Raw genomic sequence first — 16,173 nt, 5'->3', positions numbered from 1 at the left:
ACACACTTAGGTACTGACTGTTAAGGCATCTTTCAATAGTATCAGTAGTATAGTAAAGTATCAGTGTCAAAAAGAAATACAGGATTTTTTTTTTAAATTTATTATAAGTCTGTAGAAGCTGATTTTGCCTCCTGCCCATGTAAACACCACCTATGAGAGCAGAAGTGCAGTTACATTCTGGGATAAACAGTGTCACAGGCATCAGATTGGATCCATTCATCCGTCGCGGTTCAAAAGAGTCAAAGAACAAGCCGGAGCATTTCTCACGATTTGATTGACTTTATTTGTAAGGCACCAGAAGTCCTTCCTTACTGCAGAACATTTCATATTATTTATAGTAAATGTCTGTTGTACTTTTTATAGTTTCTTTTGTTGTTGTTGTTTAAATGAAGCTATGATTTCAGACACAAAACATTTTTTTTTTTTTTGCCAAAGTACACACTTTCAGGTTTTACATTTTACACAAAATAAGTATTAAAAAAAAAAAAGAGAGAGAGAAAAAAAAAAGAAGAAAGACCTTTACAAAGCTCAAAACGCTTACAATGCTTCACGCTATGGGAAATGGGGGCGGGGTGGTGGTGGTGGTGGTGGTGGGGGGGAGGGGGGGTTTGGGAGCGAGGGGAACGGGGGTCAAAGGGAGAAGAAGGTCAGCGTACTGCAGTTTCCCCCCTGGTGTCACATAGGTTTTTGTAACACTAAAGCACAAGAATCATCCAGTAGAGACAAGAGAAGATGCAGCCATATACACGTAAAGCTTTCTATGTATACTGAGGTGAGCGCCTCCAACTACTTGAACACATACAGAGAATTTCAGTCAGCGGTGAAATCATTGATCTCTAATTCATAGCCGGTAAAAGCTAAGAGAAGAAAAACCAAAACAAGTGCATTAATCACAGAAACCAAACATTTTTTTTTGTTTTTTTTTGTTTTTAAAGAACAAATCAATGTTGGTTCTCCAAAGACATGCATCCACGCGTCCACGCTTTCTGCAGATCACTACGTCAAGTATGGGAGGACGATGTGCTGCGAGCTTCATTCACAAGCAGAGTAGCATGTTAGCGACGCAACCGTACTTGTTTATGTATTCACATACATACATCAGAGAAGGATTACATCATCTTCACACACACGGAGTGTTTCATTCTGGGTGACAATCGCATGAGCTGATACACCAGACAGATACTAGATATACCATTTTGATTATTATGACAGAATGAAACTCTCCACTCGTCGAAACTCAAACATCATCAACAGCTTGACTTTAAATGAACACAAGCCTCGTTTAGACCTCTAGTCAAGCATTAATCCTGCTTCCTCTCCTTCGTTCGTCAGAGTCAACATCAAGGGTCCAATCTACCTCTGCTGAACATGTGATTTTGTGCGCTGCATGTTTTACACGTGTTGAAGTTCGTCTTTAGAAAGTCTCTGCATACCCCCCCTCCCCCGCACCTCTGTTTTTAACCAGTGTCACGTGATTGGGACTGAGAGGGCGTGTCCAAACTGCTCTGGATTGACACCTCCCTTTGTCTGTAAAGGGTGTGGTTTTACAGGCTTGTAATTTCATGTTATCATCATGTTATCTTTGCTTTGTTCCACCTGGTCATTATTTTTTCAATTAAATGATTTGGTCCATTAAATGCCAGATTATTGTGGTGGCGTGTGTTTGCGTGTCAGTGGGATCATACAAAAAACTATGAGGCTGTTTTTTAACCAAACTTGGTCGAAGGGCATGACAGTGGTCAGGGAAGAAGCCATTAAATCTTTAGGGTGATTTTTTTTTCTTCCTTAGACTGGGTTGAGCAGAGTTCTTCCGCTGATGATGAAGAGATTGCGATCAGTTTCGCAACATACATATGAAGAAGAATTTTGGTCAGATTGAGGCGCTTGTGTTTCGTCTGTGTGATATCTTTTTGTTGGTCAGTCAGAGCTGTGTGTAGATGTCATGTCAGTCAGATATGTGAAGGGTAAGTGTGTGCGTGTGCGTTGGATCTAAACGTCAGGGATCAAAAACCTCCAGTCCAACTACGTCTATATGCAGAGATGTTCCCTGAAATGGACTAAAAGAAGTGGATCATGAAAAACGCACAGAGCAGAACTGACCACATGCAGACATTCATGTCTCCCTTCTAATTCTCTGTATATTACCTTTGTACACACAGCGGATATGCCCCCCCCCCACCCACCCACACACACACACACACACAGCCTGCTCTCCGTCACCCATCCTGTCCTTGTTTCACTCAGGCCTGAACCCATTCATCAAAGACACACGCTGCCCTCTGCTGTCCAACATGCAGCATGCACCCGGTCCTCTCTGCTCTAATATTAGTGCACATTAAACATGGGGAAGGAAGTGGGAGGTTACAGGAGTTAAGTGGTGTCTCTTTATACTTCTGGTGAAACACTTGCCTTCCTGTTCAGGTGCTGCTGCTTGGATTTATCGGATGTGGGTCGGGCATGATTGGAAGGTGGGGTGGGGGTGGGATTTACTTAGTCAGGTGGGTGACAGTTCTCAGCATGAGGCTTGCGTTAAGAAGGTGCTTTTACTCTCTCTGTATGAGGTCAGGATTATACGCTAAATCTCTGGTTTGTTGACTGGAGGCGTCTTCTCATTACAACGATGTTCTGGAATATTCAAAGCAATTAAAAAGAGCATTTTTTTTGGTTAGGACATGGATGAAACTATACAATTAGGGTATGAGGGCACTATTCTTCCAAAAAAATTTGACCCATAACAATCATCCATTTACACACTCAGCCGATTTGTGTTTCTGAACAGACGCATGCAATCTGAACTGCTAAAGAACAGAAACACGACTGATCTCAGGGAGACCTTTGTCTCAGAAAAGGAAGTTTGCAGGACTCCCGTTGTTGTGTTTAACATGTTTTAACACCTACAATACAGTGCATTCAGACACACAGATCAGTGCTGCTAAAAAAGGACAGAGGCAAGAGCTGGGGGGGGGGGTCGAAGAAAAAGAAGGAACAGAGGCAGCAGGGAGTAAAAACAGATATAAGAGCTAAGAGACAGGAAGGCAGGAAGAACAGAAATAGAAGGTAGTCTTGATTTAAAAAAAAAAAAAAAAGCTTGATCATTCAAAAAAGTCAGCAACACATAGGAAAGAGACAGTGATGGTGCAGAGAGAGGAGAGGAAGAAATGAACCAAATAGGGTTAATCTAGAGAGATCAGGTCTAGTCTGACAGGAGGGGCAGGTGCCCTCCCAGTAAGAGTGTCAGGTAGGCTGGTAGAGCATGGGAGGTGGTAGGGGTTAGGAAGAGCTGGCGCTAGGATGAAGCTCCATCAGCTCGAAGAGCGAGAGGGAGACCAGGGGAGAGGCTGAAGGTCGGTGTGGGGGGTGGGGTGGGGTGGGGGGGGGGGGGTTGGGGGCTCAGGTCTCTAGATAAAAAGAGCTGAATGGCTAGACCATCTAGTCAGACTTGTCTCCGTCCTCTTCGCGATGGCTGTCCACTCCATCACGAGATGCTTTCTCCTCTTTGGCCAGCTGGGCTTGGGAGGCCAGCAGAGAGGAGAGGGAGAAGAGACCGGAGGAGGTGGTGACAGCGGGGAGCGTCGGCTGGCTCAGGCCCAGCGGCAGCGGGGTCATGGGCAGGGCCAGACCCTGGAGCTGAGACAGCTGGTGAGCCTGGAGCTGCTGCTACATGGAAGACAACCACACACAACTTAGACGCAGCAGGACAGCATTCATGGGAAAACAGAAAATGATGCAAAAGCTGAATCTGTAGTGTGCAAGCTAATATACATTACAAACTATGATTAATATATAACCCCTGAGGCTACGTGCTAATGGTTCAAACACAATAGGACGGAAGGAAGGCTCGTATCATCGCTCAAAGACATGCTCAGTAGGAGACGGAAAATCTGCTGCACACATAATTTATTTATCATCGAGAGAATTTTCAATATACATCCTAAAGAAAACACAAAGATGAAAGCAAAGCAGAAGGAGGCGAAGAGAAGAGAAGAAACACGGAAATACACATAAAAACATACCCACAGGGCGCGCGTGCTTTTCATTTTAATATATAGAGACGGTGCACTTTAGTCACTCCCTACAGTGCACACACACTCTAAACAATGACACAGCAGTGGGTTGTTTTGAAGACAATCTTGAATGACTTCTCATCAACAGCTTTGAACAGCCACCACGGCTAGCTCAGGTTACACCTACAGACGCCTACGCAAAGCTCTTAGAGGCTCTATAGACATGAGTCACTGCGGCATCAGTCACAACAAACAACATTGTCAACTGACCACATATATCACACATCACACTGATGAAGCAGCTAGGCTATCTTGCTAGTTAGCGTTCATTTTATCTACATGTCAGTCACGGAGGTGGAGTGCGGCTAGCTGGCTAATGTCCCATTCGTACCGATTTAATATTTTAGCTCACAAGCTAAATTAAACCTTTTTAGCGATCATGTATTGTCCAATCCATCTCTTGATAAGCTTTACCATGAAAGTTGATGATCACTATGAAAACTAGAATATGTGAAAAGTCATCAATTGTTTTATTCAGTCTCAGTCTGTAAACACTGTTGTGTGGCTGACGGAGAAATATAACCCTGATGATGTCACTGCAGGGCCGTCAACTAAATGAAAAACACTACTGGGTCACATTGTGAGAACTGAAGGATGTAGCGATTTAAGAGCAGCACACATTTATGGAGTGAAAGTGAGAATAACTCAGTTTCTGCTACACTGATTTTGAGTATTTATTCAATTTCAAGTCAGTAAATTCAGGTGGAAGTTGTCTAAATCACTAAAGTGCACCATTAAATGTTCCTTTCAAGAACCTTACTGTAAATATACGTCTAGGTCTTCCATGATGTTTGGAATAAAAGAAGAACAATCATAGGTGAAGCTGAAGATTTCACGTAAGTCAGAAGTGAAACCTCACTATCACATTAAAAAAAAAAAAAAAAAAAACTTTCCAATGCAGTGACCTCCCCCCACCCCCCACGACTTGCTGCTGTGAAATGTCCAGCTCTTTTAAAAATCGGGCGTTAATGGTCTCACAAACAAGAAGCCAACAAATAAAGCTCATTAAAGAACATAATAGATTTGATGATAATGACACATAATTGCACATTTCAAGCAATCACTGAGCCCACAGATGAGGCTGGGGGCTGGGACATCATACCCTAATGATGGAGTTCATCTCTGGGGGGGTGACCTGCTTGGCCCTCTCTATGGCTGCCAGGACCTGCTGCTGGTGCTGGGGATGAGAACCAGGATGGGGGTGAAGAGGAGAGGAAAGTGAGTGAGAGAGACAATGAAAGCGAGAGAGAAACAAGGGGAGGAGAGTTTTTAGGGGGAGAGGTGGAAAGGTTAGATCAATATCAATAGTGCAAACAGAGAGCTGACAAGCCTCCGGCCGTTCAGCTATTCACCCAGTCACTCAGTGCCCCCCCCCCCCCCCACACACACACACACGCACAAACACACACACACACGCATGCACAAAAGCTCTGTATGACATCGGTGAATGGATGGTCGACTGGTGTGCTGTAATGGGTGGAGGTCAACCCCCTGGTGGGCAGATAAGAGCATGGCTTATCTGAAACACACAACCATTTATTATACTGACACACACACACACACAAGTATGAAGGACAAATGGGGTGTAGAAGGTGGTGATGAAGGCAAGGAGGGGAGTGGAGGAGGAAGTCACAAAGGGATGGGGGAGGGGAGGGTGGGACGGATTGAATATGGTGTTGAGGAATCAAGGTAGTGGGGGAAGGAGGAGTGAGGTGTAAGTGTGATGTAGAGAAGAACACAGGAAGCGAGTGATGATGAATGACAGGAGGAGAGGGGAGGAGGCAGGGATGCCGAGTGAGGGGTCAGTGAGGTGTGGAGGTAATGAGGCGGGAATGAGGGTGATCTCATCCCAGGACGTATGAAATAGGGCTGAGGGTCAGAGGTTTAGTGACGTCTTTGAATCAGTGTGTGTGTGTGTGTGTGTGTGTGCACGCTCACCTCCTGGGACAGGTAGGGGAGGACTTGTGCGCAGATCCCGTTCAATCTCTTCACTATCTCCGCCTGTGGAAGGAGGCATGTTTCATTAAAGGAGAACACCGGTTGAGATTTCTCTGGTTCTAATGACTGTCCTCTCCCGATATTAGTCATAGATGTGGTATTGTTGTAAGAAGTAGCACTGAGTGCTTGTGGTGGTAGAAAGTGACATTTAAAATAAGAACCCATTCTCCTGATAATAAAGGAATACGTCACCCGGGGCAACTGCGTGGCTCTTTGTTTTCAAGCCCCTATATAACCACAGTCCGCCTGCACAAGTGTTTTCTCTTCAGCAGGCTGGTGAGCCTGCATCTCCAGACTGTGTGGGTGTGTACCAATGGGATTGACTGACAGCTGTAATGATATATTTTATCATTATAATGGTATCATGCGTGCACATGGCAGGTGGCATATGCTATTAAAACTTTACCAGCTGAGTAAACAGCAGCAGGAAGTGATGAACTTATGTCGTGTCACAGCTTCAACATCTGCAATATTACCCTAACAATGACCCCGCCATCATGATACATTGCTCGTTTGTACAATCAAAGATACACAGCAGGATGGGTTGATACATGGAAATATTTGCAGCACTGAGATCCTCAAACTAGCTTGACATGGATGACGTTGATGCAGAGCTGTGACTGCTTCCACTGAGGGAGGCACGGTGAGGTGTTAACCGCGCCATAATATTGGCTGCATAAAAGAGGCTCATTTAACTGGACTCACACTTGACAGGTCATCTGAAATGTGTTTATTGTTCTGTTTGCATGGGCCGTCTTTTGTTTATATGTGTCAGTCCTCGATTCTTAGCTTTTGGGGGGGGGGGATCCCCTTCTAACCAAGACCGCACTGGTTATGAAACACACAATAACTGCTCTGTCCAACCTAATTAGAGCTCTAATTGACCTGATAAGGACCTTAACTCATCCATCCATCCATTTTCTTCGTTTATTCCTGTTAAGGGTCACGGGGGGCTGGAGCCTATCCCAGCAGCCTTCGGGCGAGAGGCGGGGTTCACCCTGGACAGGTCACCAGTCCATCTCAGGACCAACACATAGAGACAGACAACCATTCACACTCACAGTCACACCTACGGTCAATTTAGAGTATCAATCAGCCTCGTCCCCTCTTGATGTCTTTGGACTGTGGGAGGAAGCTGGAGTACCAGAGAGAACCCACGCAGGAACAGGGAGAACATGGAGCCTCCATACAGAAAGATCCCGTGCCTGAGCCAGGACTGGAATCTGGAACCTTCTTACTGTGAGGCAGCAGTGCTAACCACTGCTCCACCGTGCCACCCAACCTTTAATCATTGTCAGACAAAAATGAACATCTCCGCCAGCTACAGCAGTGTTAGACAATTCTAGTTAGGAGTGTCAATGCATTTCTGGTTGAGGTCTTATGGTGGGATTTGTTGCCAATAATAAAAATATAGACGACCTCCAGATTTAACCTTTTAAATCCTCATTAAATGAAAACTGCCATTCAGTGATTCAGACCACACTCTCATTCGTATGGGAAACGTGTGCCATGACCTTCTCAAACTGAGACAGACATATCTCACATCACACACACATACAAATCCCTTTATTCACCACATTAATTAAGTTGCTCTTACTAAATACTCACAAATGCTCATATTTTTACAAACAAACAAACAAACAAATACGTATGCGCGCGCGCACACACACACACACACACACACACACACACACACACACACACACACACACACACACACTCCTTGTTCTGGCAGTGCATGCTCCCTATCCTTCTCACATCCAGGTCTATTATCACATTTGGTTGGTAATCATCCAATCCGTCTGAGATATGCAAAGCAGCAGTAATTGTGTTAGAGCGTAATTTGTGGCGCGATGAGGAGAGAGAGGCCCTCCTAACAATCATTAGGCATGCAGAGCACAGCTCCCCATCAAGCACTTCACTCCTATCCGCCCATCACACACACACCTTTAAAATGTCTCTGTAAAATGTCTCGGTGGAACTCGTCCCTGCTAACAATTCCTCCTCTTTTCCTCCAGCACTCTTTCTCTGTGTTCTGTCAACTTCCTTTTTATTTTCCTTTTGTCCTCTTAACTTCTTTCGGTCTTTCTACAACCACTATTGGAGCACACATGCAACGACAAGCATGTTAGATAGTTTGGGTGCAAATAGAGACACAAAACTGGGCTGTGAGACTGGACAAATATATCAACAATCAACAACAGAATGAACACACTCTGTTGATATCTTTTCTTATTAAGCTCATTTCAATGAGCTTTATATCTTTTGTCATTTCGAAATGCTGCCTGGTGCCAAACATTCAAAAGAGAGAGAGGAGTATTTCCAAGTCGATTAAGTGTGTGTGCAGGGCAGTATAAATAGACTTCCTGGAGGTGTCCTGGTTTTGTTCCATGAGTCTCACTATTTCTGTGTCTTCCTGCTGAGAATACACCACCACATGACATGTACTCATCATTTATAAAAAATACAGAAAAAAACCCAAAACAAACTTATAAATGCACTTTATAACTACAGTCGGACACCGGTTATGCTAGCTTCCATTTGGGATGTTTGGAGCTTTGTACGTTTTTTTTGCCATGTTTATACAAGTTATGTTATAAACCTGCTCAACTTCCACTCCCAACACTCCTGAAATTTTATCAACCTCTTTCCTTTCCACTGTTGTTGTGATAAAAAAAAGGACCTGTGTTGAAATATAAAAACTATCTCACTACATGGCAACATACATGCAATGAGGAAATGTGACATTTATGTACCACATGAAAGCTGAATCTACACAACACAAACACAAACATGGTAGGAAATTCATTCAGGACTAAACATAGGAGGGAAAAAAGAAAAATAAACACACTCAGCCTTGTTTCTCTCCAAAACAGAAATAGAGAAAGCAGAAACGAGTGAGTGAGCAGAAGGACAAAGCTAGTAAAGAGATGGAGAGGAGAGGCGTTTTTTTGAATCAAGCAGGACAGAGTGATCAAGAGGGAGCAATTGAATATGTGAGAGTGTGAGAGAGAAAGAAAGTGGGAAATAGAGACAGAGGTGGAGAGAGGAGGCGGAGCAGCAGGGGGTGGAGGCGGGAGGGAGAAAGTGGCATGGCACAATAGGCCTCGACATGAATGCTCCTCGACACTCGTTTCCACACGTCTCCTTCAATTTCAACTCTCTAATGGAACCAGCGAGTCACCCACTCACTCACACACGGCATACAAAGAAAGTACGCTCCCTCTCTCTCTCTCACACACACACGCACGCACACACATCTGCTTATGAACACACACAAAAATTGCAGACAGACAAAAAAACATGAGTAAATGTGCAATGTTGAACAGATAGACTCCTACACACACACACACACACACACACACACACACACGTGAATTTCATCTCTATCACACAAAGGAAAAGGGTTTGATGAATTGCACAGAGATGAGTGACAGAGTGTGTGTGAGAGAGACAGAGACACAGAGAGAGAAAGAGAGGGAGAGAGAAAAAAACGGAGTGTGTTGTGCTTCATCTCTCGTTTTTAGTATGTCAGTGTGTTGGACCAGCATGCATCACAGTGGTAGTCCTGCGCTTCCTCCCCCAGAGTGTGTGTGGGTGCATATATGTGAACGAGTTTAAATCATGAATGCTGCCACATCTGTGTGTACATGTGTGTCCATTTGTCAAAGCCTACTCGGTTTTCCAATATGGCTGCCAGTGTGCGCCGTCAATCATAAGACAGCATGTGTGTTTGTGTGTGGACTGGGCCCGTCGTGCTCTCCCTCCTACAGCCGGAGCATAAATTACTCCCCCCACCCTAGCGGCCCAAACTGATGTATGAGCCTCTGGGCCGCCCAGTCTGACCAACGCTTCCTTTTATTTCCATTTCAAAATGTCCAGCTGATTCTAACTGCATGGATACTATAAGTCTTGGGCAACTATTACAGATTGCAAATGTAACACTCTCAAACTCATTTTCACTCTCGCTTGAAAGAAAACTTGTTTGGCAAAAATGATAACCCCTGTGTGCTCGCATTTACACACAGCCTCAGGTGACATTCAAACGTCTCCTCCAAAATGATGGGAGATTATCTCTGCAATTCACACCTGCCAATCAGTGAGCTGCAGGTGTGCGATGGGGGGATGGGAATGCACAGCTGTGACTCCGTCAAAAGAGTCAAATCAGTGTGAGGAGTGTTGTTTTGGACAGTCAAGGTTCTGGAAGTGTCTTTTTACACGCTGTTCTTGACTTTAGCTTGGCATCTCCGAGGTTTAATGGCTATAGAACTCTGAAAGTTGAATCGTCAAAAAAAAAAAAAAAAAAAGCAACTTGGATGACGGACTTTCAGAGAAAGACTCATCAGGGAGGAGGCTATGTCATCCGCAGCACTTATGGTAGAGGAAGATGTTGCACTGAGCAGCTTGAATCAATTCAGTTTCAAAGTTTGGATCATGTTGTTATGAATTATCAAAACGTTTGATCTGAATTTACTACTGCTTTGACTTTTTCCTTCCCCCTCATTCCTCTTACGTTAACACAGCCAACCCTCAATTGCCATTGGGAAATAACAGGTTGCTGCCTTGTTTGCTTGTGTGGCCCAACAAGACAGGTGCTCCTTTAGAAATTTCTTGAGTGAAATTATATTCTGAAATCATTGGTTTGGAAGCATCTTTTAGGATTGGAAACACCTTTGGCAACATTAGCAGTCTCAGCTAGCGGCTAACATTTTTGCCAACACAGATGCTTAAGAGCAACACATTCTTGAAAGCTTTTCCCCAGTAGGCACACACAAAAATACCATTTTCAGCATACTTTAAAAATCTATAGGTGACAGCTGAAAGCTAATGGGTCACTCAGGTTACTTTTCTACAGTATTAAGGGAAATCTCCCACAGTTTCATCGTATGAATCAAGAAAATTGTTTAATCATGTAAAATGCAGTAAATAGTGCCCACCGCAATGTCTGAGGCATATATTGTATTTCATGGAAGGTTTTCCTGTCCACAAGGGCACAGGTGGTATGGGGCTAACAAGCCTCAGCTTGTTGGGCTCAACAACACAAGGTCGCCATCGGATTTTTTTCCTCCATGAGGCAGCATGCACGCCACTGTGATACAGCAAGATAGCGTCTTCCAATACATTTTGCACAAGCAAACTGTTACATACATTAACTTTTAAATATGATGTGATGGGAAGAGATGGGGAGGGGGAGCAAGGCTCAGAGGGAGAGGGACCATCTAGCAACCGAAGGGTTCGATCCTCACTTCCCCAGGTGACCATGTATAATCATCCTTGAGCAAGACACTGAACCCCTAATTTCTCCTGATGGCCCTGCGACGGACTGGCGACCTGTCCAGGGGGACTCCACCTCTCGACTAATGTCAGCTGGGATAGACTCCAACCCCCCCTCAAATGGAAAAATGGATGGATGGATGGAAAGAGAAGGGTAAACTCACCTGTTTGTGCATCTCAATATTGAGTCCGTAGGACATCTCATAGTACTGGTGAGGACAGAAACAAAAGATTGTATGTCACTCTTAAAAATCTGGACTGCTTGGCAGTTATTAGTAACAAGAGCACAGACAACAAATTCCTGTTGCCAAATTTTTCTGCATGCGCTTCAGCACAAAGAGAGACATTTCAATGGAGATTCTGTCATTTCAAATACAGGGAAGATCCTGTTGTTGAATCGTAAAAAGAAGACTGCGAAAAATACAGATGCTATGCACCAGACATGGTCAGTGTAGCAGCTCAAAGTGGTAATGATTATTGACTGCAATGACCTTCACTATACCGCTGTTAGACATCAGATGGACCTGGTGTGTTTCAGGCTGAATATAATGAGACGGTTTTGTACACACAACGTAACGGCAGTGTGAAGCAGTTACAATGGTGTGATGCGGCATCCTCCAAAATCTTAAATCGTCCTTTCGAGATTTTAACACTCCAGGTGCAGTGAGACTCCGACTATGTACACTTCTAAAATGTTATCAGTCATTTATAATCTCCATTAACTAAACTGTGATATCTGTGATGGACCATGGTAGTTGATGTTTATGATGCTTCAGTCAAAAGTTGGACTGACACTCATTTTCTACAGTAAACTCAAGTAATTTAGAATGATTTTAGATCAGTAATTATCACAAAACATTGACAATAGACATTTACCAAACATGAATATTATGTCCCAGGCCACTACAACTCATTGTAAACTAGACCCACTTGTCAAACTGGTGCTAAGAACTACAAAAGCTGCAGCTGATCATTGACAAATGAACCTTCAACACAATAAAGAGTCTCATTCCCTCTGAGGATCTACCTCCTGAGATGGGAGATTTTGGTTTTATACACATATTCACACACTAACACCGCCACATGCACACATTCATACACAGAAAATACAATGCTACAATTAGAAAAAGGGAGAGAGAGGGAGAGAGAGAGACGGATAGAGAGAGAGAGAGAGAGAGTGTGTTTGTGTAAGTGTTCTTTGTGTGTTCCGTGTTAATGAGAGGGCCACCCTCTAGGCGTCAACCCTGTTAATCACCCACTCTGTCTGCAGGAGGGACTGGCACTGTCACTGGAAAACAAACACACGGATCCCTCACACACAAATGTGCATGTACACAAGTCCACACACCTTTCGTCACTGGCACGAACCATTGTTGTTTTCTGTTAGATCTCAAATGATCTTTGATCTTTCATCTCTCTCTCTCTCTCTCTCTGTGTACGGGGCCCTCATGGAAGCCCCCTAAAGTAATTACAGCGCTTGGGAAATGGAGGTGCTGCTGCTGACCATGGGAGAGGGGGAACCTGATATGCTATTAGTGGAGGAGGTGGGGAGGTGGGGGTGGGGAGGTCATAGAGGGGATACAAGACCCAGCCTGCCACTGATGGAGTGGAAGTGCTATTGGAAGTGTGTGTCTGTGTTTGCAGGTGCATATGTACGGTGTGTGTGTGTGTGTGTGTGTGTGTGTTTCAGTGAAAGAGGGTTACAACATATTGTATATTGCAACTGGTTGAGTTAAATCAGAAGGTGGTTTTAACAAATGAAGTGTATTTCAAAGAAAAATATACTGTGAAGTGCAAATTAATGACAAACTACAAAAAAGAGTCCGTACACTCATTTTCATTCCTGAGTAACGTTTGGTTGGTTCTTCTATGTATCCCATCTGGGGCCAACGTCAAGTTTAAGCAAATGGAAAAAGAAGAAGTAGTAATTTACTGATGATATTTATCCTCAAATTTTCCATCTGTGGTTTTGATTCTGGAGTGCTGCGATGCATTAGGTGATGATAATTCCTTTAGCATGGTGCATTCTATTACTTTATTTTGTGGGAACAAAGAGAACATTGATCAGAGTATGAAGGCAAAGGCGCCTGTAACAGATCATAGTGACAGTGCAGTTACAAACGCAACCTGGACTGTTGTAGTTCTACTTGCTATATTTTTAATTGGGGCGAATGAAAACAGATCAAATATGAAATTTAAAGCTTGTTTTAAACTCACGACCAAAAACTGGGACAAACTAAACCATGGCTCCTACATTTCCACATGTTAGATAGTAATGCATACATGCATGATGTGGTGAAACAACGAGGGGGTTAAATTCTACACCAAACAAAAAGGCCAGTCAGACTGACATAGAAAAATTCAGTCAGAGAGATACCATCACCTTTTCATTACTCTGCACATGTAGAGCTTTGTCTGGTCTCGCTTAGCATGTTGATCTGGCACATACTCCCATTAAGTAAATAGGAAAAAATAGAGCCAAAGCACTGTTCATAAAAAGTAAACAGGCACTCTATGGCAAGCAGTTATTAAGTGAAACTAATTTTGGTTAAAAAAGAAAACAGTTACAAGCCACATGGTTGCATACCTGGAATGCAAAATGGTCAGAAGGGAGTGACCCCACTATTTGCAGAAAGAATCAGATTGTGGCCAGTGAATGAGCCTTCGTCCAACTAGATTTATTACCTGAGTTAACACTTTCTTTATGACATAAAGCACTCAATTGCTAGTTTAAAGTTATCTTTGATACAGATAACGTTCATTTTTTAAAATTCCACAATCCATTGTGTGACATCATGCTTTTACTAAACTGTGACTTCATATTTCACATTCCAAATCAATAGGGGGCAGCATACAACCCCTAAAGTTGGATGGCCACAACCATTAAGAAAAAACAAAATACTGAGCATGCTAACAAGCTCCTAGCATGAGCTGAGGGTAAAACTCCCAGTTTTCCAGTCAATTTACATTCAAACACTTGCCAATGTAAAAAAAAAATATACATATTTTTCATACTGAATAGCTTACAGCTGTTCTTTAAAAATATCATATTCAATAAATGTTTATGTATAAATATTAGTATTAGACTGTACTTGCTGTGAATGGAAAATTAATATTAAAAAAAATTGTGATATAAACTGGGGCTTAAAAAAAATTGCAATCCCTTGTTAATGTATTACAATTCTGCTTTAACTAGATGTTTTTGAATTTCCAAAAAGTGGGAAGTGTGTGTGTGTGTGTGTGTGTGTGTGTGTGTTTGAATTGTGAGCATATGTGTGTGTGTTGTCTGGCTGGGTGATGGTGGGGGGAGGAGTGTGGCAGCACAGATTAGATGAGATTAAAGCTAGTCAGAGGATCAATTAGAGGCAAAACATCAGACGGCTACATGGACAGCAACAATGAGATTAGCCCCGAGGTGGAGCAGCGAACAGGCAAGCGCATGTGTGGGTCTGTGTTTTTGTGTGTAGTTGTGGAAAGGGAAACAGAAAAAGCTCTGTGTGTGTGTGTGTGTGTGTGTGTGTGTGTGTGTGTGTGTGTGTGTGTGTGTGTGTGTGCGTGTAGAAAACGGGATGTGGAGTGAGAGAGAGAAATCACTCAACTCCATAAGCAAAAGGCTGGGACTGTTAAAGGGTCATGACAAGCTATTTCACCTGAAGCCTGAGCCTGACTTTCATTATTAGGGCCTGAGCCTGAAGGTACTTCAGGCAAAGACCCTATTATATTTGCTCGTTACGACTGAAATTTGTTTTATCTGATAACCGATTAAATAAATAAATAATTGAAGCCACTTCTCTCTGTCTGCAGTCACTGCTCTCCTACCTGTTGGAATGCCCTACTGAGAGCATGATTGGATGGTTTACACAGTACAAGTAATTGTATATTCACAGCTTGGAGGAACTGCAATAGTAACAGTTCTTACAAACCTCTTAACTGAAGTTTCAAAAAAAATAAAACACACTTAATAAGATAAAAATATTACCAATAAAGCCTGGACCTTAACTTTTAGATTTTCTTTTTGGATTATATGGGAGTTTGTTTAACACGGTGATTGTTTGTATTTCCTTCAAGTCTGATCTGTTTATCGTAGTGTTGCTTCAACTTTTTGTGACTATATAGCTAAACCAAATACTTAGCTGATAGCTAGTGAATAGCTAAACCAAAGCAAATAATCTTATCTGACTAGTAATAAACCTGAATTATTATATTATTTTTATCAACAGAGCACATTTACAAGGAGCAACAAGAGAGATTTTGGACTGCAAAGAGGAAATGACATAAAACAAAAAGATTATTTACACAAAAACAAATCTCACATTGGTTTTACTTACTGTGATGTTTTGATATCAAAGGATACATGAAATATCATCTGTGGTGCAACACGCACACACATTCACACACAAGCTTCACTCACCATGATATAATGACGCTGCATCTCCGACTTCTCACTAGCCAACTTGTCACACTCGAGCTTCAAACTGTGGAGACAGGGAATAAGAGAGGAGCAAGCGAGTCAGCCAGGCTTCCTTCTGAAGTGCTGACACCAGGTGACTTCAATCCCCTTCATCATCATTACCTCTGCCTCACTACTGTCATCACTTCATCCCTCATCACTACCTCCACCTTCATCATCATCAGCACTGCCTCCCTTGTCATCGTTTCTGCCACTAGTGCCATCTTAATCATCATTACCATGGTCTACCTCCTGACCTTCGCCATCTTCGCCAGTATTCGGTGGGAATGTTCTAACAACTCCACATGTCAGTTGACATCAGGAGGTCAAACTTCCTCTTACTTCCTGAGACTTGTCTAGCCAAAATGTTTGATTTCTAAATAAGAG

General features: G+C 43.0%; 1 protein-coding gene across 2 annotated transcripts in view; it reads right to left on the bottom strand.

Annotated features, from left to right (window-relative positions):
- Positions 1-248: 248 nt before the first annotated feature.
- Positions 249-16,173, bottom strand: part of tle5 (TLE family member 5, transcriptional modulator) — a 36,391-nt gene continuing 20,466 nt past the window's right edge. The window contains exons 3-7 of one of the 2 annotated variants that reach the window (XM_086224569.1): positions 15,748-15,811; positions 11,501-11,545; positions 6,003-6,065; positions 5,167-5,241; positions 249-3,654 (exon numbers count right to left, since the gene is read on the bottom strand). In XM_086224569.1, the coding sequence (XP_086080695.1) occupies positions 3,430-3,654; positions 5,167-5,241; positions 6,003-6,065; positions 11,501-11,545; positions 15,748-15,811 (472 nt within the window). In that variant the 3' untranslated portion in view covers positions 249-3,429. Of the gene's footprint in view, positions 3,658-5,166; positions 5,242-6,002; positions 6,066-11,500; positions 11,546-15,747; positions 15,812-16,173 lie in introns of both variants that reach the window. The other variant, XM_086224568.1, reaches the window with a different exon arrangement.

The sequence above is a fragment of the Aulostomus chinensis genome, chromosome 14 (genome assembly GCF_037954235.1).
Source record: "Aulostomus chinensis isolate RoL2024-O1b breed Wild chromosome 14, RoL_Achi_v1.0, whole genome shotgun sequence".
Taxonomy (NCBI): Eukaryota; Metazoa; Chordata; class Actinopteri; order Syngnathiformes; family Aulostomidae; genus Aulostomus; species Aulostomus chinensis.
Note: the sequence above shows the minus strand (reverse complement) of the source record. Positions and strands in the feature narration are given on the sequence as shown.